The sequence below is a fragment of the Enhydra lutris genome, unplaced genomic scaffold (genome assembly GCF_002288905.1).
Source record: "Enhydra lutris kenyoni isolate GAN:26980312 unplaced genomic scaffold, ASM228890v2 scaffoldscaffold43, whole genome shotgun sequence".
Classification (NCBI taxonomy): Eukaryota; Metazoa; Chordata; class Mammalia; order Carnivora; family Mustelidae; genus Enhydra; species Enhydra lutris.
This window is the reverse complement of record NW_019154127.1, coordinates 12,465,645-12,490,899: the sequence shown is the minus strand read 5'-3', so window position 1 is coordinate 12,490,899 and position 25,255 is coordinate 12,465,645. Positions and strand designations below refer to the sequence as shown.

At 58.6% G+C, this 25,255-nt stretch overlaps 1 protein-coding gene across 2 annotated transcripts in view; it reads right to left on the bottom strand.

The window, feature by feature from the left end:
* LOC111155732 (ATP binding cassette subfamily G member 1) overlaps positions 1–25,255 on the bottom strand; it is a 54,508-nt gene that overhangs the window by 11,024 nt on the left and 18,229 nt on the right. For both annotated transcript variants that reach the window (XM_022516096.1, XM_022516097.1), the window contains exons 3-7: positions 8,087–8,204; positions 6,314–6,446; positions 5,067–5,117; positions 1,412–1,557; positions 1,010–1,133 (exon numbers count right to left, since the gene is read on the bottom strand). In XM_022516096.1, the coding sequence (XP_022371804.1) occupies positions 1,010–1,133; positions 1,412–1,557; positions 5,067–5,117; positions 6,314–6,446; positions 8,087–8,204 (572 nt within the window). The remainder of the gene's footprint in view (positions 1–1,009; positions 1,134–1,411; positions 1,558–5,066; positions 5,118–6,313; positions 6,447–8,086; positions 8,205–25,255) is intronic.

Below are 25,255 nucleotides of genomic sequence, written 5' to 3'. Positions count from 1 at the left end.
CATCCATCCATCCATCCATCCATCCAACAACTCCCATTCAACCTCTACCCATCCACCCACCTACCCACCAATTTACCTATCTATCCACCTATCCATCCATCTTTCCATTCAACCTTCCATCTAGCCATCCACCCACCCTCCCGTTTATCCACCCATCCATTGATTCATCTAACCACTACCCATTTAAGCTTCTATCCATCCACTGACCCACATATCCACCATCTATCCACCACTCATTCAACCTTCATTTACCCATCCATCTACCACCCATTCACCCTTCCATCTACCCACCTACCCATCCATCCATCCATTCAACAACTCCCATTCAACCTTCCATCCATCCATCTTTCCATCCATCCACCCACCCACCTACCCATCTACACATCCATCTACCACCCATTCAACCTATTTATCCATCCATCCACCCATCCATGAGTCCATTTCTCTCTCTTTCAGGAGAGTTTTACATTATCTCCCTAAAATGTTAAAGTTCAAAGGGAACTTTAAGTCAGGGAAGATATCATATGCACAAGCATTGCTTTTTTATATTGTTTTTCTTCCTCCTCACACCAACCACCTGCTAGGAAAGATTTTGAAGCTGTACACATTTCATCCCTGGGCTTTTCTTTTTTCTTTTTCTTTTTTTCTTTTCTTTCTTTTTATGCTTACAATGTCAAAACCTATGATTTATAAAAGAAATGATGTTGTACACATATGATAACCTCCCATTTGATTGTGTAAAATAGGTGTTCCCCCATTGTTACAGGGTTGGGGATAGAAAATGAAGCTTTAGCAAGGTCAGACCCCTTGGCCAGATATCAGCCCCAGGGGGAGAACATGGGCCAGCTCTTTCTACCCTCTCCTGCCCTACCACCTTAGCTGCTTATGACTCCATAGTTTTATGAAATATACCACTTAAGGCCACTCAAAAATGAAGACACCCCCAGGAACTGACAGTAAGCTGTGAGTCCCTGGGATCTGGTGTCACCTGAACCAACACCGCACGTACCTGGTCGAAGAGTTCAAAGAGTTTGGCGCTGGGCTGGTGGATGGTGCAGATGATGGACCTCCCTCCTTGGGCCAGCCCTTTCATCAGGGAGACCACCTGGAAGCAGGAGGCACTGTCCAGGCCACTGCAAGGCAAGGGGCACCGTGAGATGCCTGTGGGACCCCCCACCAAGCCATACCCCACAACACAGTGGGGAGGCCTGTCCTGCAAGCCTGAGCCCGTCATGTCTTCTGGAATCAGACAGGGAGAGGGAGAGAAGTCAGGCCTCTGTTCTGGGACCCCGGGACAGGAGAAGATGGGCAGGCAGAGCACATGCCCCCCACCCCCTTAGAGGTGACTCTAGGACCCCCTGCAAAAACTGATGGTGAAGGCAGGGCTCTTTCCTCTGCTGCTTTGGATTACCTGGTGGGCTCATCGAAGAACATGACGGGGGGGTTGTTCACCAGCTCCAGCGCAATGGCCAGGCGCTTCCGCTGGCCACCCGAGAGGCTTCCAGTCCGTGTGTTGGCACAAGACAGTAAGCCCAGAGCTGTCAGGATCTCCTTGACCTGGGGGAGCAGCAGAGCCCAAGGGGCCATCAGGGACTGTCCACCATGCCTCACCACCTCCAAGCCCACCCGGAAACACCTGCTGCCTTCCCCAGCCCGCTTGTGGGCACACACAGATGGGTTGCATATCAGGGCCCATCCCAGGCTGCCTGTGACCAAGTGGGTAGGTGCCTTTCCAAGTCCAAGGTCCTTGTTTGGGCCGAGGAACCCGGGGAGCAAGTGCTGGAGCCAGGCCCCCGGGGCTAGAGGCCCCTTTCTGCCTCCTGCTGGAGATCCAGCAGGCTCCTGCCCTTGTAAGCCTCACTCGGGCCCCAAAGGTGCTCAATGACCATGTGCAGAACAGGGGGTCAGCAGACACACAGCCGTGGGCAAACAGGGGTCTGAGGAGCACAAGGAGGGGACGTTGTGATGGTGACATGGGGGAAGCAATGAACACATGCAGCGTAAAGCTTGGCACAGAGGAGGGCCGGTAACCACCAGTGCCCATTAATGGCACCCTGCGTGGGGCCACGGCTCCTGCAGACCCACGCCACACCGGCCAGGTTCTCAGGAAGGAGGAGAGCCACCCGCTGGCACTCGTCACGGGAGACCCAGGGCTCCAATGGGGCCGCAAGGTCAGGAAATGGCTTGATGCAGTCACCACTTCCACGGGGGCCCTGCCCATGCCCCCCACCCCGGGGAAGCAGGTGGGGCCCCAGGATATAAACAGTCCACTGTGACTAAGCCTCCGTGTCCATTCCAGATCACTGACCCAGGTTGACTCGGGGAACAGAAGTCAGCTGACTTGATGGTGGTGTTCTGGTGTCTCCTGGACGCAGACCCCGGGATGGTGGGGGTCCACGGCTACCGCCCTATGTCCACCCCAGGCTCACCTCCCAGGGCCCGCTCTCCTGCTGTTCCTGCCCAGCCACTTTCCTGGCCCCGGGGGGCGGACCACAGTCCAGTGGCTTCTCCGGGGAGATGAGGTCATCCAGAAGGAGAAGGAACTCACAGGGAAGAAAATTTCCACTCTAGCTCTTGAGTTATGAACGCACGGTGAACGCACGGTCAGGACAAAATGCAGCCTGTGTGCCCGGATGAGCGGGGACACTACCCTCCCCCGGCCGGGGGGCAGGCGAGTCCGATGGACCTGGGTGCGGATCCCTTGAGGCTTTTTCCTTGCTGATCCATAAACCCAACACACTGCCCTTCTAGAACACAGTACATTCGAGGGACCCCAAATGGGAAAGGTCAGCGGGTCTGCCTGGGAAGGGCCATCAGGCCGGGGCCGGTGGGGAGGGCTCTCTGGCACAGTTTCCTTCCCCGGCGGATGGCACCTGTCGGCTTTCCCAGAGCCACCAAGCTTGGGTGGTCTTCTGGAGCCACAGCCCAAACTTGCAGAGGAAAAGTCACTCTGGTCGTTCCAGGCTTGCCTTTGGGGACCCCTGCAGCTCGGCCCATGCCCACTCCCTTCCACCGTCTGTCCTCGCCGGGCTCCCTCCTTGTGGCCGGGTGCCCCTCCAGACAGGATGCCGGAGGTGGAGGCAGACGTCAGTGCTGGCCCTTCTCCTGCCCCGTCTGCCTGCTTCTCCAGCGTCCTCTCAAGAGGGAGGCTCTGTAGGTCGGTTTTGTTTTAACACTGGTCAGAAAGAACAATGTCCCAGCCCTGGGGGACCTCACTCCGGAACAAGCCCCTTGCTGGGAACCCTCAAGGGCTGAGGCTGCTTTTCTGGGAACCAAGGAAGGCTGTCCACAATGCATTCTGTTACCTACTAGAACATTCCATTCTATTGTTTCCATGACATACAAAAAACCTCAGCCTAGGTTCAAGGGAAATGAGTCAGGGCAGACACTCCGCCGCTGTTTCTTCCTTGAAATAACCACGCGGTCCTGCGGATGCTTTCTTCAGAGAGAGGGGCCTACACTTGGCTGAGGACTGGGACGGGGGCTTCTGGTGAAAAGCGTGTGTGGGACCAGCTCCAGGCCCCATGGGGATGGCTCACAAGTCATGCTCAGTCCAGCAGCAAGTGAATCCAGAGACAGGCCAAGGCTCTCCCTCCCTCGGGAGGGCTTAGCCACACAGCCTGCACAGGAGACCCTCGCTGACTTGAGCCCTTCACTCTTGTAAACCCAGCTGAGACAGCACATGTCTGTCTCCTTCCACAGCTCAGGCCAGGTGTCTACATGACGTGCACACAGGCGTGGCCCACCGGAGACGCCTCTTCGCCCTTCCAAGAAGACGGTCTCGCCCCGTCCCTTCTGCTAGAGCAGGCAGAGTGGGCTCCCGTGGCCTCCCCAAGACCCTGAGTGGCCACCCAATGGTGCAGTCCCCACCCCTGCAGTGTCTGGGTTCCAGGAATCCATTTCTTCCCTTTGGCCCGCAGACTAAAAGCTCCCCAGCAGCATGGGGATGTGCGCCCCTCTCCCGCCCACGCAGGGCCGCTGACCCCGGGATTCCCTGACCGATCCTGACGGTTCTGAAGGGTGGTGGCTGGGCCATGGGGTGCAGGGGACAGGGGGAGCCCCAGCGACACCCGGCACGGTCTTCCTGACACATTTACATCACGTTCACGATTATGCGCCACAAAAAAGGGAATTGACGCCATAAACAGAATTGCTATTAATGTCTCTTAACTGGGCTCACCGCACAGCTCTGATTTATGGCAACAAGGCAAGTTGCACCGCTTGGGGTAACCCTGTTGATTCTCCTCGTTCTGCTGCCGGACCCTCGTCTTCCAAGGGTTTAAGAGACGAGATGGTGTCACGCGTGAGTGGGATTTCGCCCAACTCCACTCTCACATGGAAATCCCCCCAGTGCCAGGCTAGCCGTGGAGTGGAGGAAGGAAGCTAAGTTTCCCGCAGATGAGGAGTAAACATAAATGGGTCCCGCCTGCTGTACGGGGCTGTACGGAGCCGTATGGGGCTGCGGGGGCCACGGGGGCTGTGGGGGGCTTCCCGGCCCGCAGCGGCTGCTTCCCTGTACCTGGGCCCTGGGCTTTGGGGGAGCAGGGGAGGGGCGATGTAGAGGGTTAGAAGGTCTCCAGCAACCTGGCGACTTGATCTTTTTTTTTTTTTTTTAAAGCTGCTTAATGTGTAAGAACCAAATTTCTTCTTGTGAATGCGTGTGGGTGGAGGCTGGTTATTTTTAAGGGAATGACTAACCATCTTCATTGTTAGTGTTTTATAAAAAAACAACAACAATGGGGTATAAAGCATATCGGGTGCCAAAAGGGGCAGATCTCGCGCCTGGCTGACCGTCGAGGCTGGTGTGCTCCAGCCGCCTAACCCTTCCCGCTGCGTCCCTGACGGCGGGCGGCCAGGCCGAGATCTGTAAGTCTCGGGACAAGGAGGCCCCTGCTGGACCCCCAGCTGCAGGGCCAGAACGCACCCTGAGATGTCACCGTCCCCGGCACAGAAACCTACGTGACAAACCAGCAAACAAAACCAGTGCCCAAAAGTCCCTCCCCACGCATTTGCCAAATGGATTTCGCGCACTTTGGGGACACCCTGTGGCCCGAGCGCACACTCACCATCTCCCTCCTGCCTTCATCCTTCTCCTGGAGCTTCAGATGTGCAGACACCTGCAGGGGTGGGAGCAGAACAGACGGCGATCAGAAGGGCAAACCTCATGCTGACATGACGGGGGACACCCCTCAGGGGCATGGGCTTCCCACCCGCCTTGGCTTAACAAAGGCAGGGCCCGGGAGAGCAGTGAATGTCGGGGATGCTTGCTGTCATCTCAGATGGCTTCTTGGCTGTGCCTGGAGGGCACACATCTTTTTTCTGAAGCTCTTCTACTTGAACCCCTCCTGAGCCCCCGGTGCCCTGGTCCCAAAGGTCGCATAGAGGCAGGATAAGCTCTTAGGGGTCCCAAGCTGGGTCTGCTGGTGAGGCCCAGCCCGGTGGAGAGTTCTCCCCCCTCCAGAACACTCAGTCCCAGGGACAGGGATGAGGACAGCCTGCAGAGAGGGCTGGGGGCAGACTGCGTATCCGACATCTTACCCCGCTTCCCTTTGCTGAGATAAGAACCCCCTGGAGTAACCCTTCAGATGGCACGCCGGGCAGCCCCTCTCCAACCCTGCAGAAAGGACGCTTTGCCCCGTCCAGGTCAGAGCACAGGGCAAGACCTCTCTTGGCAGGGAAACCAAGGCAGATGCTCGTTTACTGACCAGGGCACAAGGCAGGACAGCGGAGAACGGGGAGGGCCTGGAGCCCGGGCACTACCTTTTGCAGTGGGTGAGGAAAAGGCAGGAAAGCAAGCGGCCCGAGCATACAACCTACGTCCAGGCTGCCCCAGACCCCATCGTGCAGGCGCCCGGGCTCACGGCCACGCCGCTGGTGACTGTGTGAGCCTCTGTGCTTACAAAGGGGCCTGGGAGTGGGCCCTGGGGCCTGGGAGGCCGGGGGTGTGCAGCAGGGGCTGGTTTCACTCCCCTGTGACCCTGGCTGGCAGGGGGAACAGAAGACCAGACCCTCAGGGCCCCAACTCAGGCGTCAGACTGGGGAACTCAGGCCGAGAGCCACAAATAAGTCAGGCAGCTGATGGCCCACGGGCGGGAGGATCTTGGCCACAGAAGGTGGGGCCATAACCTTCTCCCAAACTTGCCCATGACCTTGCCATCCCGAGTCCAGGAGAACCGGAGGTGCTGGGAGTTTGTTCTCAATGATGCTGTCCCAACAGCAGGCCTAGCATCAGAGCCACACTTGGCAGCGCACAGGTGGCCCATGGGGCACCCGGGCTCTGCCAAGGGAGGCCGGGTGGGGGCGGGGGGCTCACCATCATGGCCTCCTGCACCGTGAGGTGCGGCAGCAGCATGTCGTCCTGCATGATGTAACAGGACACCTTCCGGAAGCAGCGCAGGTCCCGCGGCTGGCCGTTGATGAGCACGGCCCCCTTCATGCCGGTCTCCCTGCAAAGCCCACGCAGTGCACGGTCAGCTCCTCCTCCAGGGCCTCGGGCAGGGCCCCTCCCAGCAGCTGCCCCGCAGACCGGTTCTGGCAGGGATGCCAGGGGCCGAAGGACGGGGGTACTCAGAGCAGCTCCAGGACGCGCAGGGAGGAGCGGCGTGGAGAACATGCCGGGGGGGATGGGGAAGGGGGGCCAGACCTGTAGGCACAGCGGCCAACGGGCGGACATGTGCGTGGGGGCTCCCACCTGTGGCCCCCGGGTTGGACAGACTCCCTGACTCTGCTGGGCTTTGGGAGATTGGCTTCTGAATGATCTCGTGAGGAGCCACGGCTACACCGGAGGCCCCCAAGGCCAGGACTCTGCAGCTAAGGGCGTGGCTGCCCCCGTCAGAACCAGTTCCCGAGGCCTGAGAGGGTTCAGCTCCCGGGGCACAGGGCGCTGGAGGACCGGGCCAGGCCCTGTACCCCTGCGGCCCAGGGGATGCTCCTTGTCCCCTCATGCATCAGGTCGGGGGATGCCAGCCACCTTCTCCCTTCCCCCTCCCCCAGGCCCACTGTGCACTACGCCTCCCTGTGCTCTCCCCGTGCGTCATCCCAGCCCCTGGGGGACTTGGGAGGGCCCAGGCTTTCCCCGAAGGACCCGCCTCCTAGATGTCCCATAGCACAGGGACACCAAGGGGCTGTGGCGACCAGCGAAATCACTTCTGGTTTCCAACTTGTCTTGGCCAGTACAGCGACCTTGGGCTCTTTCCTCCAGGGGAAGCACTGGCATCCCGCAGCTGCCCTGGGAGCCAGGCTCGGGCCCAGGCACCTCCAGGCAGCGGTCAGCGGCCCCAGGCTGCCGGAGCGCCCACGGGCCAGGCAGTGGCTGTGGTGTGGTTGTATCGAAAGTGGCCATCCCTGTCCTGCCCCCACCATGGCGCCCCCGTGACACGGGGCCTTGGCCTCAAACTTCTGATATGAATTCAACAGGCAGAAACCTGCCATATGGGAGGTTTTTAAAAATCCTAATTTCTGGCATTAAAGAGTAATTCAGAGGGCGTTAAGGAAAGGGGTGACAGCTGTCCTCTCTTCCAGGAGATGAAAGCATTGCTAGTGTTAGCAGAATTCGCTAACGCTGGCAAGTGGGAGCCCGAGAGCAGACGACCGCTGGCTCTAAGAGGGGAATTCAACACGTGGGAAGATTCCCTCTCTGGCCGCTGCCCCAGGAGAGATGCTGGGGGGACTCGGGTGCTAACACAGGCCCAGGCTAGAGCACGGGGGCCCTGGGCCCAGCCTCACTGTTCTCCTGCAGCTTACCTTATGGTTTTTTCAATCTTTTTTTTCCCCCTTAAATTAGAGAAAGGGTGGGGTGGGGAGAGGGAGAGAGGACTCTCAAACAGACCCCCTGAAGCGCCCAGAGTCTGACACGGGGCTCGATCTCATGACCCTGAGATCATGACCCGAGTTGAAATCAAGAGTCGGATGCTGAGCCGACTGAGCCCTCCCATCCTAAGACCCCTTTCTGCTCAACCCCACAGGCCTCCCAGCGTCCGTACAGACCTTAAGAATGACAGGACAGACCCAGGAGGGCCTCGCCTTTCTGGTGGCTGCCCCAGGCCAACAACAGCAAGACCCCCTTCTCTGCGGCAGGTGTCCTCACCTGTACCCGGCCAGAATGTTCATGAGTGTGGACTTCCCAGCCCCGGAGGGCCCCATGATGGCCACCAGCTCCCCGCTGTTGAACTTGCCGGAGATCCCCTTCAGGAGGGTCTTGTATCCTGCAGAGAGCACATCATACTGGTTCCCAGCCACCGCGGGGGGCATGGGTTGACCCCCTCGCAGGGGGGCAAGCGCGCACGTACGCCAACGACTCAACCGAGGTGATAAGCAAGATTTTTCACGCGTGTGTAAACACCGAGTTCTGGGCAAGGACGTCGGCCTCCTCCGTGCCTCCTCCACATCCAGTGGGTTCCCTTAGCCGCTCCCGGCTCATGGGCGCCCCACAGGGTTCATGGGCCGCTCGCACGCGGGTTCTCTGGCCTCTGGGGAAGCCACCTCACCTAGGACCGAGGAGGCAGGTGCCCCCCCCGGGACCCCATAGCCAGGGTGAACAGATCTCAGCCTGGGGCCACGCCACCGGCCGTGCCCCCTCCCCCCCACGACGGTAAGCAAGTGCCTCTATTAATTAAATGATTCTTATTTTGTGTATTTATCATTTATACACACATGAATTATTCATTGTAAAATGGATGCATGTCATTATCTTATAAATAAAGTAGCGCTAATTAATAATCAAGAGTTTACTATTTTGCAGCCACATTGAATTGCTCTGAATTTCTGCCAAGTCTCCGTCCCAGAGCTTCGTCAAAGGGAAACCCGTCCCATCACACTGCAAGCCCTGTCAACCTTCCAGGAGATATAGCAGAATCGGAGCAACTGCACCCACAGGGAGCGACTCCCGGTTCGGGAACGTTCTCTCAGTTCCTGAGAAACGCTGTCCGAGGAGACCCTCCAAGGACCACAGTCGCGCGAACGACGTATTTGACCTCCCATACCCAGCGGCGCAAGGGGCAGTGATGCCGTCCACAGAGCCCCCTGTTCTAGACTTTCTCCCGGGCCACTGACCCTGTGCTCCCAGCAACCCCGCACCTGCGTGGGCCTGGGGAGTTCTCGCCCAGCGGCCTCCTCGTCTTTTGCAGGCGGAACCCCTCCGCACCCCGCCTGTCGCTGGGTGCCACCTCGATTTGGACGGGGCGTCCCCAAGGACTAGTTTCATCAGGCAGAGAGGAGCGGAAGCAGAAGGCAGGAAGCTTGTGGCTCAGCGATCTGCCTCATTACGCAGAGCGACAGTCGCCTGGGGAGGGCTGGTGTCGCTGGGTGGGAAGGGGGCAGAGGAACGAGGCGTGCACGGAGTCTGGAGGAGGAGCTCACATGCCTGCCCCTGGGACGCAGGTGACTCTGGTCAGCAAACAGGCACCAGAGCCAAGGGAGAAAAGTGCGGGGAGGGGCCCGGACCCCAAAGCGTAGAGTGTGTCTGCCCCTCGGTGGACAGACACGTGGAGAAGCCGGGGGACAGCAGAGGCTTTCTCCTCTGCAAGGTCAAGCTCCTGGTGCAGGGGCTCTAGGCAAGCAGCCCGGGGCCCGGGCCATGGGGACCTGTATGACATCACTGAGGGAGCACTCCTGCCCGGCAGGCGTCTGTGCGTTCATTGCCGGCCTCCTGGCAGCTCAGGTCAGGGTCGGGGTTACGAGCAAACCTTCCCTTAGGCTGCTGACCTGGGAATCAGGAACCGCCTGAGGGTGCAGATGAGTCTCCGAGATGACCACGAGATGACCATCGGTCATTTGGAGGCCAAAGGCAGTCCCCTGGCCTGGGGGTAGCCCCGCACCCTGGGGCTCTGAGAGGCCCCTTCCTCGGAGCAGCACCCACGGGGGATCCTGTGACAGCATCCGGGGCTGTCCCCTGGTATTGGGGTCACAGGCTGCGATGTCCAGGGACAGCTTGCCAGGAAGCCCACCATGGGAGCTGTGGGAGCAGAGGCCGTTTCAGGGGAGGAGGTGGACCGCTGCGGTGTAGCCTGGGGTCTTGTCATTTACAGCCAGCGGCGGGCACGGTGGGTCTGCCCATGCACCCCCGAGCTGGCTGTAGCAGTGCATGGCCAGGTCCCACAAGGCCGGGGAGGCTCCAGACTTGTGCCTCCGCGGGCGACGCTGGCTCCCAGCGCAGCCTGAAAAGACAGGTGGGCTGCGGCGTGCTGGACGGGAGGGGTCCTCCCGCGTGGGGCCTGCACGCGCCAAGCAGCTGAGACAGGGCAGGACCGGGCTCGGGGCTGTGCCTCTTCTAATCTCAGGAACCTGCTTTTCTTCAGAAAAAAAAAAAAACACACGTTTGGTATAGAAGAATGTCAAAGCGACAGTGGAAGGTGACGTCACCTTTCTGTCCTCCTCCCGGACCTGCAGAGATCCGCGTGCCCACTTGGAGGTGGAGAACTTCATGTGGTGCTGGGGGGCTGGGAACCCCCTTAGTGGGCTTTGAGGGGGTCCCACCCATGCACAACTCTGTCTTCATGTCATGAAAGCATCCTTGGCTGCAGAGCCTTGTGCGTGTCCCCTTCTAGAAATACGAAATGGAGGGGAGGCGCCCCAACCCCCTGTCCTACTTCCCGCCCAGGAGCTCCACCCCCCACCCAGCTCTGGGCACCATGGAGGGGCCGCCGGCTTCCTCCCCCGTGTGCCGTGGACACTCGTTCACACAAATGCTTGTCCTGTGGCCTCCAGTTGGGGTCGTGACACCCCGGGTATCCCAGGGACAAAAACCACGAGGGGCCGGGCCACGCAGGGTGCAGGCAACCCATCCCTAAAACAGGCCAGGGGCCAAAGCAAAACCCAGACAGGAGAGAGAGAAGAGGAGAGATGAACAGAGAGGACAGTGTCCGGTGCCTCCATCACAGGGCTGGGAACCCTGCTCGGACACTGGGTCTTCCCATGTCAGCTTCCCGGGATGCCGGCAAGCTCTGGCACTGGGACCTCGGTTAGCGGGGCTTTGGAGGGACACAGTGTCTGTCCAACCGACAAGGTTCAGAGAACGCACAGCAACATCATTTTGGCTGAGTCGGGGGCACACAGATGTCTCCTTTGGTAGAAAGGAGCCCTTAGAGGAGACGCTTGGGGAGCAGCCCCGCTCTCGGGCACGTGTCCGCACTGGGTGTGCTCGGGGCGAGCCCAGCACCAGCGCGCTCACATCTTCCCGTTTGAGCCCCACGGCAAGCCCAGCACTAGGTTCTTCCCCGTAAGCTGCAGACGAGAAGCAAGGGCTCAGAGAGGGTTCATGGCCTGCCCACAGTCACACAGCAGGTCAGCAGTGAGCCGACCTTCCCACCACGCTGCCCAACCTGGGAGTGTCTTCCCCCTCGGGGCAGGAGCATCTGCCCTGCCCAGAACCACAGCGGAGAGGTGAGGGGACCTGTGGCGTCTCCTGCTCATGGTCAAGGTCAGCCAGACTCAGGAATGTGCCTTCAGTCTGCTGGGCGGAGACCCTCCCGGAGAACCGGAAGCCAGGACATTCCTTTCCTCCCCAAAAGACAAAATCCCCCATCGCCAGAGACCAAGGATGCCCCCTGCCTGGGTCATGTTCTGGATCTAAGGCCAAAACCTCTGTGTGCATCCAAAGAGCTCTGAGCGGGTCAAAGCCTCCCTTAGCCTTCAGGTGCTTTGTTCAATTGTGGGGTGCTGGAGGGTGTTCTGACACTGGGGGAGGACCCTGGCTTCTGTTCCAGACCCCCGGGTGCATACGGGAGGGTGCCTGTCCTCTGACCGGAACGGGTGCTCCCGGAGGCCTCCTGCTGTAGACCCGCCTCCTGCCTCCCGCGGCCATCCAGCCTAGCGAGAAGGGGCAGCACGGGAGGGGGGTTCGGCTCCTCGCGGGCAGCGCCGGCAAACTGGGCCCTGCCGTCTGAGCCCTCGGGGACCCATGAGGCCCCTGACCCTGGTTACCTGCAGAAAACAGTAAGCAGCCTGTCCCGCAAACTCCAGCAAGCCACCGGGTCCCTCGGCTTTGGTTTCCCAAGTTGCGGCTTCAGAAGCGGCGGCTGGTGGGCCAACCCCCAGGTCTGGCTTCGGAGCCAAACCAAGCAAAGGCGCGCTGTCCCCCTGTGCCGGGCTGGGCCAGGTGGCAGATAGGAGCAGTGGGTGCCCGGAGAGCCGGGCTGAATCTGCTGTTGTCCCAAGGTCAAGTGCCATCCTGACCCTTCAGCGCGCTGAGCCCTCCGGGGAACACGCCCGCCGCACACATCACTGGGGACAGGCTGTTGTGGCGCATGGAGCCTGCAGGGAGAGCCACAGAGGGCTCCCCACTCATGACCGTGCCGAGGCGGCCACCCCACGCAGAATGGGAACCACCGGGCTCTGCGGTTTTGCCACCGGACCGCTGGGCGTGGCCACATTTCCAGACACCTTATTAGGAACGGAGCAGATGCCGCAGGCGGTGAACCTGCCCTGAGAACTTCGGAGTGGGGTTCGCCCCGGCACCCGGGCAGCTGGGCTCCTTCCACGTCACGTCTCTCGGGCAGGTGTGCTCACAAGGTGGAGGAAAGGCAAGGTAAGGGATGGGGTGCACCTGCTCCGGGGGAGAATGGGGGACCCAGCTCTGACAGGAAGGGGCCGGGAGGGGGTGGGACGTCACCCAGGAGCCAGGCGGACGCCGGCCAGCCCCAGCTCCGTAGGAGGAGGGGTGACGGCCTGTCAATGCTCGCTGGTGGACAGCCTCAGGGCTGCTGCTCCCCATCGCTGACAGAATTTATCCTAGCCAGGAAGCCACACTGCTGGGGGGGAGGGGGGCACCCGGCCACCGTCTCCAGAGTCACCCACAGGGGCACCTCCTCACGGGCCCTCAGGGCAGCTGCCATCTGCATGGGAGCACAAGGAAAGGTGACCTCAGGGCCCATTCTCTGATAGAAGGTTCTAGTTCATGTCTCCAAAGCTCACCTAGGCACAACAGAAGCGTGTTCCGTCAAAGCAATCCCCACCTGCCCTGGGGTTTTTCAGGCCTTGAGTGTTGGGGGGCTGGGGTGAGAACTCGGGGTGGATGGAGGTATGGAGAGAGGCAGGGATGGAGGGATGGGGTGGGGGATGGGGGATGGAGGGAGGGATACAGGATGGCGGGAGGCAGGGAAGGATGGGGGGATTTGTGCCCACTCCTGTGGCAGACAGAATACTAACCCCCAAAGATGTCCACACCCTATTCCTTAGAATCTGTGTTACTTGGCAGACGGGACTAAATTAAGGATCTTGAGACGGAGATATCTTCTGGATTATCCAGGCAGGATCCCTCTTTCTAAGGGAAGAGGGAGGCAGGCGGGGCAGGGGCAGTGCTGGGAGATACGATCAAGGATGCAGAGGTCGGGGACCAGAGATCCGAAGACGGCACCTGCTGGCTTTGAAGACGGGGGGAGGGGCCGCAAGGCAAGAAGGGCCACCCTGGAAGCTGGGAGAGCCAAGGAGAAGATGCTTCCTGGAAGCCTCCAGAAAGAGCACAGCCCCGAGTTGGGACTCCTAACACCCGGCACTTGAAGACAATGCGCGTGTGTTGTCTGTAGTCTCCAAGTGCGCAGCGATCTGTTCCAGCGACACCCAGACGCTCGCACAGTCAGCCCCGCCCTGCTCACACCCGCTCATGCCCCACCTGCGCCCCCCGAAGATGACTCTCCCTAAGACTTCATAAGCAGCGGCTTGATGGACGGTCTGCCCTGTGAGACGGAAACCCCGGATTGTTCTAGAAGAGATGCCTGCTGCCATTGGGCAACCCTTCCAGAGGGAGTCCTTCTATCCAGGGTCGTTCTGACTTCCTTGGGTCATCCACATGGCACAAAACCTGGTTAGAACACGTCCCCAGTGTAGACTTCTCATAACAAGGTTCAAGGAGCAGATGAAACTCTGCGTCATTAAACGTGACCAGGAAAACGAGGACAGGGAAAGGCCGCCCACCCATCCTGGCCTCAGTTTCCCCAGGATAAAACCCCTTCTGGCACTAGAATCCTCTAGATGTGAGCCACGTGCAGACGTCTCTCCCTAGACAACCAGATGGTAGCTGCGACTCACACGCAGTTCCCACGGAAACGGCCACGGGCTCCTGAGACAGGAAATCCCCTCGGCAGGGGCCATGGTCATGGCCGGTGTCGGGCCCAAGTTCACCACCATGCAGAGCCTGACATAGCCTCTTCCCTCGGACTGAGCAGGGCTCTCACTTCACAGAGATGTTCTTGGCCACAAGCAAGTTAGAAAGAGCCAGGAAATAAACAGATTATCGGCTATTTTTTACATCGGTACGTGATTTTATTCTCTGTACTTTTCGGAGGTAAAATTCTGCACCGCGAACTCCCAGAATCCTAGAGCTACATAGACATTCTCTCGATCTGCCAGGCAAGACTCACGCCACCCTGGTGTGCAGTCCCTCTCACCACCGAAGGCGCGGCCCGGCCCCCATTCCCCACAACTGTGTCCCATTGACACTGTCCTCTCTGCCACAAGGCGAAAATGCAGTCATACCTTCCTACCTGCCTGACGGAGGTCAATGCCGATGTCCCAGAACACAAAAATGACACCAGTCCCAAGCCTGTGTGATCTGGTTAGCACCAAGACGCTCCAGAACATTCTCAGAGTTCGGAAATCAGGAAGAGCCAGTCCGTGAGAAGATGGGAGGGAGGGCGGGTGGGGCACAGAGAGGTCCTCTGCCTTCTGGGGTGGGGGCTGGTGCAGGCCGTGTTCTGACGGCTCATGTCACCACTGGAGTGTAAACGCTTCCCGCGTGTGCCAGCGTTGTCCGTGTCTATGCAGACCTCACGAAGCGGGCTCGGCCCACGTGCACATGCTCCCTCCGTGGGAGGCTTTATTCTCAGGAGTGCCTATGCTAGCACAGCGCCCAGGGCCTCGCTCCCACGGTGCAGGGAGGCTTCTCCAGACCGGGCACCATTCATGGCGAGGCTCATCACATCCCAGAGTGGGTGAAACGCTCCTTTGTCCCTAATTTAAACCCATTCCCATGAGGTCTCTGGTCTGGCTTTGGTGTCAGAGTGGCTCTGAGCACCCAGCCCGGTAGGGCTGGCTACGGGTGTCTGTGGCCCCCGGTGACCCACATGACTTCAGGGATGGGCAATGGTGCCACTGTTAATATCCCATGGGATTCTCTGGGATGCTCTCCCGCTAAGACGGCTATGGGGTTGGACGGCGTGAGTGCGGCTGGACACAGACCCCACCGCCAGGCCACGAGGACAGAGGTACACACCGGTGAGGCTCTCCATCCCAGCCACCACGCCTGGAGCCCAGCACACGGTGCCCATGGTCCTCCGTGGACTTGTGCAGAGGAGCTGAAAACCTCACTGACCCCGGGGGGTGAGACAGACAGCATCCAGCCAGTGACACCATCAGCATCTTCCCACGTAGCTGTCACGGGCCACGTGGGGGCTAAACCCTCTGCATAGGTCACCGAATCTGCCTCAGTGGCCTCGGCAGCCCTGGGAGGGAATTAATGTCAGAGTTGGGGGCCGAGGGTCGCAGGGGCGAGGGAGAGAACAGCACGAAACAAACAGGAACAACGATCAGAGTCTCAGAGAGTCACTCCCTGATTTCTAGACGCCCGCGCCTGCGTGGTGAGTGAGAGGCTCACACATTAAATCCGGATTCCATTCCAACTTCCTGCGCCCCCTCTGTAATTCGTATCCACAGGAGCCCTCGCAGGGAGGACCCGTCGTGCACCCAGGAATGTGCGCGCGCCCCGTCTATGTGCGCGCGCCCGTCTACTCGCGCGCGCCCCGTCTACACGCGTAGGTCCCATCTATGTGCGCGCCCCGTCCACCGCGCACACCCGTTACACACATGCGCACATGCCCCAAGCCCCAGCACACAGACACACACACACACACACACACACACACACCATGTACACACACACCCCCACGCCCACGCCGGCCCTGCCCCAGCGCCGACACCGGAGAACCAGATGGAAGTCATCTCCAGCTGCCTGTAAGGCGTGAAGCAGGTGTTATTTTTGTGCTTCTAAAAGCAGAACTGGTCTTTTTCACACACTTCTAAACCTGGCTAGAACAATGAAGAAAAAAAATCCTTCTCATTTTTCAAATGATGCCAAAAGTGTCAGTAAGGTACCAAATAATCCCCAATTGTCACACTGCGCTCATCCCAAGACCACACGAGGACCTGCTCTCCGCGCCCACGCTCTGATTCCTCTCTGGATGCCGGTGTTTGTAAGATAAGCCCGGCTGCGCAGCTCCCTGCTCCCCCTCCCCTTCATCACCCTCTCTTCCCTCCCCCTCCCCCCTCCGCCCTTCTTCCCTTCCTCCTTCCCCTTCTCCCCTTCGTCCTCCACCCCCTTTCCCCTCCCCACTACTCTTGGCCCCAAAACTAAAAGGAGCTCTTGGTGAAAACTGACCCTCATTCTCCAGACGCTTCCTCCTCCCTCTCCAAGAGCAACCTCAAGACAAAAAGGACCAAAGTCCATATTCCTATGCACCTGGCCATTTCATTTTTACCCTGCCCGGTCCTTCCCTCAGATGCCCAAGGACCTTCACACCCCTGCCCGGGTTTTCCCTACTAAGCAGCAAACCTCCTTCTCCTGTTTTGTGCACCTTCTGAAACACCGGGACGGCTTTGAACTGACGGCGATGGCAGGAGCTGGGCATCGTAACGTGAGCTAGGAATGAGCGAGAGTCACTTGTGATGGGAGGACGTTATCATGTGTCCCCAAACCATGCAAATGGCATGGCATCCCCTCTACCACTCCAGGTAGTGTTGGAGCAGCAAGCCCAGTCCAGCTTCAGAGCAGCGCTTTGACCTGTCTGACCTGACCATGGACCACTGGCTTTCCCGGGGCCGCGCGCCCGCCACGGCAGGAGAGCAGACAAAGTGCCACACTTTCGGAGGCCTTTCCTCGGGGTACCACTTTCATGGACTCAAAATGGCCACCTGGCCATGGTTTGGGAGGCCTTTCCACCTTCCTTCCTTAGAGCCTCTCAGTGTCGTCGTCCCGGGTCGGTGGTCTCCCTCAAGGTCAATGTCCCTCTACCATCCATCGGTCTGTCTCTGAGTCTGCTGCCCCAGCCCAGGGCCCTCCTGGTTTCCACTTCTGCCTGGCTCTAGGCAAAAGCAGCTCCCTCATTCTTTCTGCCCGACCAGGTCTAAGAACTTAAACTATAGTGTCCACAGATTCCGTGCGGGACGGCGCTCAGTGCCCCGCGAGCACCCCAGGGGAGGGCACGCCACTCCTCTGCCCTCTTGCCCCAACAGTAAGGGGCAAGCCCATCCCCTTGAAACACAGCTGCACAATGCCAGGCCCCTGCCTGTCCCTCAAAGCCGAGTTACTCCACAGCCTCGGAGGACGGCAGAGTCGCTAAAGTGCTGTTCCCTTTTCATGCCCCCCCCCCCCCAGAAGCCAGTCGTGGCACCAAGGGCACTCGTCCAGCTCCTCTGTGCGCAGGACTTTGGGTCTGGGGGTCAGTGGGATATGGACACCGCGAAGGCTCAGATGAAGGCCTTTCTCCCTAACATGAGCCAAAGGGGCCCTAGAGCAGAGGCCTTTGGACAAGAAAACCATGAAACGGGCATTACACTATCTCGTGCCCGCTGAACCGCACCGGGCCTGGCCGGGCCTCCCACACCTTCTGACACCGCTGGGTGTGCTCGTCCCCAGCTCAGCCCAGGTCCTGTCCTGTGACCTGCTCTGGGCACCCACTCCTAGAAATGCTGTCCTTGACCGGGTGCCTACAGTGCCCCCACTGGTCTCGTGGGGTAAATCAGTCTCATGAGAGAAAGCCCAGCGTCCTCTGCACCCATGGGGATAATGGGGGGCACCCCGAGTCTCTTGGGGCCCCCTCTGGATGAGGCCCCATGATCTCCATCCAGGACTGACTCCGTGGGCTCCAGCCTCAGGTTCGAGACCTTCCTTCCGCAGCTGGCCCTTCTAGGCTCACCTCCCATCATCCAGTAAGTACTTCAACTGTCCCCACACACCAGGCCAGTCCGCGGGGCTTCCCCAAACGTGCCTTGGCTGGGGCACTTCACCCCAGAGAATGTCCTCTCTGCGCTGGCTCCATCCTGGTCCTGCCAGTCATGTAGCCCGTGGAGAACAGAGCGACGCTTCTAGGCTGACTGTCCATAGGTCAGATCCTAAGCCCTCCCGTGCTTATCAGACGGCGACTAATGTATCTTTGTGGGCCTCAGTTTGCTCATCTATAAATTGGGGATGACACCTACCAGGTGCAGCTTGGAAGAGGAAACGAGACGAGGACGAGGGGCCTCCGGGGCTGGGCCGGGTCTCAGGGAACACAGCCCCTCCCTCCCCTGAAACGTCTTCTTCCTCCACGCCTCTGGACCGTTTTCTTCTGTTTCCTCCCATGTCAACTCTTCACCGCCTTATAAGTCAGAGCAACAGGCCTGGAGGCAATCCGGTCGGACATCAGGCTTGTCCCTCCAGGCTCCTCCACCGCGGGGACAGGGCCATCCAGCCCCCCTCGGCGCCAGCGTCAGGGTCCGGTGGGGCATGGAGCCCAGCAGCACATCAGCAGTCAGAGTGTTAGTGATATCATTGCCGTGCCGGTGTTCCTGTTGCCAGCTCTGGCCTCGGGTCCCCCGCAGGCGGCTGGTCCCCCTGGGTAGGCGGGAGACTCCAACACAGACACGCATGTGTGCCAACAGCACGTGGGACCCCAAGAAGTCAACTGTAAGGACCACGCGCGGCCACAGGGAGAACTCCCAAGCTGGCCGGAGACAGGGCGCTGCCCTGGACAGACGGACTTGTTTTCTGGACACCCCAGTGCCCATCCTCAGTGCCCTTCGCAGGAGCCAGCCTAAGGTGACTTCTCAGGGTCTGAGCACCACTGCCAGGCCTTGGGCAGCCCGGAGTCCTTGTCTCTGGGCAGGACACCCACGGGCATTCCCAGGAGAACAGAGACCAGTGAGGCACCCAGCAGAACAGGGAGAGTAAGGTGGGTTTGAATCTGGCTCCTGGCTATTGAAATGACTTCGAAATGTGGCCTGAGGCATGACACTCCCCCGGGCCCCCGGCCAGCTGCCCCTGCAGGGTGGCCGACACCACCGGCCAGTCCCATGTTCGGTGCCAGTCAGGAGAAAGGTGATTTGCCCAAGAGGGGCTCATCACACCTCCTTCCAGGTGTCTCCCTTACTGTTGTCCTGCCTGTTGTCCCCTATGGTCCGAGGTTCCTCGGCTTGCAGTTAGGAATCCTACTCCATGTCCGGACACGCACACACGCCTGCCCTCCCTCAGCGGGAGCCCTCTGTCCTGTCTCTCACTGCCCTGCCGTCCCAGGCCTCCTGCTTCTTTCTTTCTGGGTGTGGAACTGCTTCCGCGACAGGACGGTGGTGACCACAGTGGCCTGCGCTTCCCCGGGCTTGCTGGGCCCTGTGTTGTCTTTTGCTCCCACACGTACGTACTAACGTATCTGATACCCACACCACCCTCCGTGGGATGTACTCTAATGCCCCCACTTTACAGATGAGAAAACTGAGGCATGGAGAGCTAAATAACCTTCCCACAGTCCCGCAGCCAGCAGGTGGGAAGCCAGAACTTCAGCCACGCGGCCTGGTCCAGAGTCCCTCCAGCCCCACGGCCGGGCGCTCAACAGGGCCGTCCTGGCGGCTCTGACCCCTTTCTTTTCTGGGGATCTGGGCTCATCACACATCCGTCCCCCGCCCCAGCTTCTACTCGGTGGGACTGATGCCCACCCGCTCTGCTCCCAGTTCCCAGGACCCTTCCTGCACATCTCCCCACCCCCCATGACCCCTGTCCCAGGGAAACCTAAACTCCTCGAGGGGCCATGCTTTATCCACATTCTCTGTCCCCAACACTTAGCAAAAATACTTTGCTTGTAACAGAAAAGTCATAATAAATTTGCTGAATGATGGGGTGCCTGGGGGGCTCAGTGAGTTAAAGCCTCTACCTTCAGCTCAGGTCATGATCTCAGGGTCCTGGGATCGAGCCCCACATCGGGCTCTCTGCTCAGCGGGAGCCTGCTTCCCCCTCTCTCTCTGCCTGCCTCTCTGCCTACTTGTGATCTCTGTCTGTCAAATAAATAAATGAAATCTTAAAAAAAAAGAAAGAAAGAAAGAAAGAAAGAAAGAAAAGAAATTTGCTGAATGATGAGTACATGCTTTATCCTGTCACGAGAATAGGGAAAAAATTCAAACATTTTCTATGCTGAAAATCACTCCGATGGGGAAGGAAGCAAACTCACCAAGAAGCAGAAAAAACATCGGCTAGAGATTATTTCTTGAGAGTGTAGAACGCCTCACATCTTTTTTTTTTTTTTAAGATTTTATTTATTTGTCAGAGAGAGAGAGTACACACAAGCAGGCAGAGAGGCAGGCAGAGAGAGAGGAGGAAGCAGGCTCCCTGCCGAGCAGAGAGCCCGATGAGAGACTCGATCCCAGGACCCCAGGACCATGACCTGAGCTGAAGGCAGCGGCTTAACCAACTGAGCCACCCAGGCGTCCCACGCCTCACGTCTCTTACCTTAGACATTCCTGCTTGATCTGAGGTAGAACAGGGTTTTCCCAGTGTAGTTTAAAAATCATGGTCAAGTTTACTGTCTTACGATCACAGGCTTTGCCCCACCCCCCTTTTCTTAACTTATCCTAAGCGGAGGCTTTAGGACCGACCGTATCAATCACACATCACCTTCTCCCTCGGAACAAAGTAAAGCATGCAGAGCAGATATGAATTTGGATGTGTCTGGGATGGTGTGTGATCTCAAAAGCTAATTTCTCTTAAACCGAACTCTGCCAGCCCGGGGCCTTTGTGTTCTGGAAGCCTGGCTTCCGCGCACCTTTCCATCCTTCCCCTGACTCGAAAAGAAATACCCACGCAGAAATACAAGCACGCGCGCGCAGGTTACACCGGCCAGCACGAGCGTCTGCACGTGCCACTGATCTCCAGACGACATGTCTTTCCGTGGCAGAAATCACGAGAAAGACATGGAAAAAAGCTCATGAGACCGCCCATTCCGCGCGGTCAGGGAGTGGACGCCTTGCCTGACAGGCTTCTCTTCGCCCCGCAGCTCCGTGGACACTCCTGGCATGAACTGAGGTCCCTTTGTGCAAGGGTTCGTTCACGGGTAATTTATTAGAGCGGCCGAGTTGTTCTGCCGGTGTCGTAAGTGAAAAAGGCCTCGAGAGCCATACGTCCTTCGGAAAGCTGCTTTATATCCGTCGATGACTTTCTCCCTTAAGAAGCTGCCTTGGCCACACAGCCTCCGTGAAAGTCCCCACGTGGACTCCCTCGAAGTGCGGGGTGGCCCAGACACTCACCTCGAGCGGACACCCGTGGCTGCTGGGAGCCTCCCGGGTGTCGGGGTCACTGTCCCTGGAACAGTGACCTGTGCCCCGCCCCCTGTCCCCCGTGGCCAGCCTGCTGCGTCCCCCAGCCGCCCTGGGCTCTCGGGGCTCTCCTGCCAGGACCACGTCCCTGACCCAACTCCAGGATGTTCCTAGGGAGAAGAGGCGCGGGCATGGGTCTGCCTGAGGCTTATGCACCCCAGTTCCACCAGGACGCTCAGCTGTGGAGGTGCACCAGGACAGGTGGAGCCCAGGAAGTCATAGGAAAATGCTTGAATCGCCTGGTTTTCCCAGCAGGCTGGCCCACCCGGCCTGGCCACGTCCCAGCCCTCAGCGACTCCCTCTTCTTTGCCTCTGGTGAGGCCCCAGGTGTCTGCCAGGCTCATGGGCCTCTCCTGGCCTCACCCATAGCCTTTGTTTCTGCTCTGCCCTCTGCCCTGACCCCTTCCCATCCCCTAGTTGGCCTCTCCTCTGTGCCTGGTTGTGGGAAACGCGGCAAGCCTGGCTCACAAGTGAACAGACCCCGCTGTCCACAGGAGTGTCGGGCGGGCAGTAGCGTGAAGGGAACTGGGCTTCAGCTCCCCTCCCTAGGTAATCCCTTTATCTGCCCGGGACACCTGAAGTCAGCCGGAAAAGAACGCCACTTTCCAGCTCCCTCCTAACCTTCATGACTTCGAAACCCTAACCCGACCGCTTCTCTATAAATCAAGCTTATCCACAAGCCAATAGAAAGGCTCAAGTCTTCACGTAAATCCCATTTCCTTTGACTTTTCCATCTATGAAGTCCCAAAACCCTTCTGATCCTCAAGGTTTGCTCTATCCTACCCGCTCTAGCACAAAGCACAGGGCGTCAGAACGACTGGAGCGAGCTCCAGAGGCGGTCCGGGGGCCCCAGGTTCTGCCAACACAGCTCCCAGGCTGGGTCTGACCTGCACCTTCGGGGCAGGGCTGGGCCGATGACTGGGGGACCCAGGAACCTGCCAGGCACAGGTCTTCCGACTTGGAAGTCACCCCCAGCTGGCAGGTCGGGAAGTGAGGGAGTTCACACTCTGGTTTCTACTCATCCCTGCTGGTGTGACTCTCGCCAAGTCAGCTCCCCTCTCCGAAACGCCAGCTCTGCCAGCAAGCCGGGGGTTTTCTCCGCCTCCGGGCTTTCTGTGGGCACAGGTGATTCCCCAGTGGTAAAGGTCACTGCCAGCTCTTGCAAGGTTTTTCCAACGGAGATACTGTTACAGCATCAACTATTTTGTGTCAAGGAAATGGACATCATCCTGATAGCCCCTGCCCTTCGGTGCAGAGGGGAGAAGCCTTGGGATCACCCCCTCACGCTCCAACCATAAGGACCCCCTCTGTGCTCCCAGGATTTTTTAAAACCACAAATTACAATTCTGCGACTCAGAACCAACCATCTGTGAGCCAGGGAGGACGCTCAAGTTCAAGGGAGATGCTCAGTTTCTTTGCTGCAAAGGCAGTGGGGATTGCAAAGGAAGACGGGGAAGGGAACGCGATTCGGAGGGCTGTAGATGCGCCGATTACTGGGGCAGCGATGACGGTGCCAACTGCCGTGTTTCTTACCGAGTCCCTAGAGCTGGTGCGGGGGATTTTGGAAATGTGACCGTATTCTGATCAAGTTTTGCTGAATGCTGACAGATGGCTTGGGTAGGCTTGAGTTGGAGCCCTGCGCCGGGAGGGGCAAGGAGCTGCTCGGGGTCCGATAGCCCGTCCTGTAGCCCTACAACCCCCACTCCCACCCCGCGCCATGTCTACTCTGGCCTGATTCTCCCACCAGAGGCCCGTGCCTGGGAGCCTGCAGCAGACCGACGTCCCTTCACACGGCCCTCGTTCTAGGTTTCACGGTGGAACTGGCCAGGGCAGGGACCCAACAGCGACAGAGCTCACAACAGATAAAGCCTTTATCTGGGTTTGACACATAAGCAGGAGGAAACCTTACCTTCTCTATCCCGCACAGATGATCTCTCAAACCAGCGAGCGAGCACACGCATTCACGCACACGCGCACACACACGTGCTAAAATACCAATCTCCAGATCAGATGAAGAGAAAAACATAACATGTCCTCCCTCAAATAAGAATAATAAATTTGCTGAATTTACCCAGCATCCCGAAGCCAGCTCTCCCTGCAGAGATGCCCCGGAGGACGGGGGCTTTCAGTCCCCAGTGGAAAACCGGGGACAGAGAGGCTCTCTCGGGCCACGTGGGGCTCAGAAGCCTGGGCCTGGCCCTGTGCTGCCCACGGAGCTGCCCCAGCACCCTCGTCCCACCCCGCTGAAGCCCTATAGATTTTCAAAACCCCAACAGAAACACGGGCCCAACATGTCCTCCCTTTTCAGGTGACAGCGAGCTCACTGACATGACAACGAAGAATGTCCATTTTGCACGAGTTTGCATGAAAACCGGCTGCCCAGCGTCCTGAGGGGCAGTCACTTACGAAGGTGGGCAAAGCTGTCACAGTGAGTGTAGGGACGCTAGATGGTGAAAATGGCCCTCCCAGGCTGTCCCGGGCCCCCGGACCCCCGCTTTCCACTGACACAGTGGACAAAGTGGCTGACTTTCCCCCTCCTCCACTGCCCATCTCTCACCCCCCACCCGGGTCATGCAGGGGAGTGAGGGCCACGGGCACCCGCCAGAGCTGTACGCACTCCTGGGAGAGTCTCTTCTGACCACACTGTCTCATTCTTCCCGAAAACAGGGCTTTAGGGCACATGCGTGAAGGAAGGAAACATTTTTGTGTAGGGAGTTGACAAAATGTGGCCATGGGCCTGGGTGGTCACTGGATCTGCTTTGTAGGACCGAGGACAAAGAGGAGGGACGTGGGGGTCAGCCAAGCTGGCCTCCATCCAAGCCAGGGTCTCCGCAGCCCCTGCAGGAACTCTGAACCTGTCGCTTACAGGGTTCTATCATCGATGACGTGGACGCGGTGCCCCACATGGCTTTGGGGACGTGGCAAGGCAAGCCATCAGCCTCCTGGTCTACCCACACCGGTGCCTCGCGGCCCAAGGAGGCTTCCCAGGGTGCCGCCCTCCCTCCAAGACAAGACCTAGAACCTGTGACCGTGGCTGTTGCATGCGGCTCCCCTCCACTCTCCCGTGGGGCCAAGGTGAGGGTCACGCCAGCACAGCTGGGACACGTCACTGAACGTCACCATGAACCAGGTCAGCTGCCCTTATTTTTTAAAGCCTCGATTTCTGCCTCAAACTGAGTTTTAGAATGATAACCAAACAGTTTTGATCCGACCTATTATTTATTGTATCACATATATAACCATTCAGAAGGATTGTAGCTACAGTTTATTAAGCCCTACATGCCGGGGGGTGGGGGCGGTAACCCAGGTGACTCGGTCAGTTGAGCATCCAACTCGTGGTTTTGGCTCAGGTCGTGATGTCAGGGTCACGGGATCGAGCCCCGTGTCTGGCTCCATATGGAGCGACGAGTGTGCTTGGGATTCTGTCTCTCTCCCTCTGCCTCTGTATGTCCCCCCACTTTTTCTCTCTCTTCCAAGTAAATGAAATCTTAAAACAAAACAAAAACAAAAACCAACACTACATGTTGGGCACAGTGTTTCCTATGTATGAAGTTATCTGATCCAATGAGATGGGTAGGACGACGGTGGTGATGACATTGGCCTTTCACAGAGAGGGATGGGAACTCGCCCAGCTGCCCGGGTCGTAGGTGGTAGAGCGGGGCTTTGAACACACACACCCTTATCCCGGAGCCCACATTCCCAAGCCCAACCCTCCTCCACCGAGAGTGTGTTGCTAGAAGGTGCCGGACCTGCAGTCCTTTTATTAAAAGGAAGAGAGAAGGAGAAAGGAAGGTTCTCACGAAGCCCCATGTATCATTCAATTCGTCTTAACCTCTGCCTTGTTACACATTCACTTATGACTCAAAGGAAGGATTGCTTTTCTTTTTCTTTTTCTTTCTTTCTTTCTTTCTTTTTTTTTTTAACAAAACTA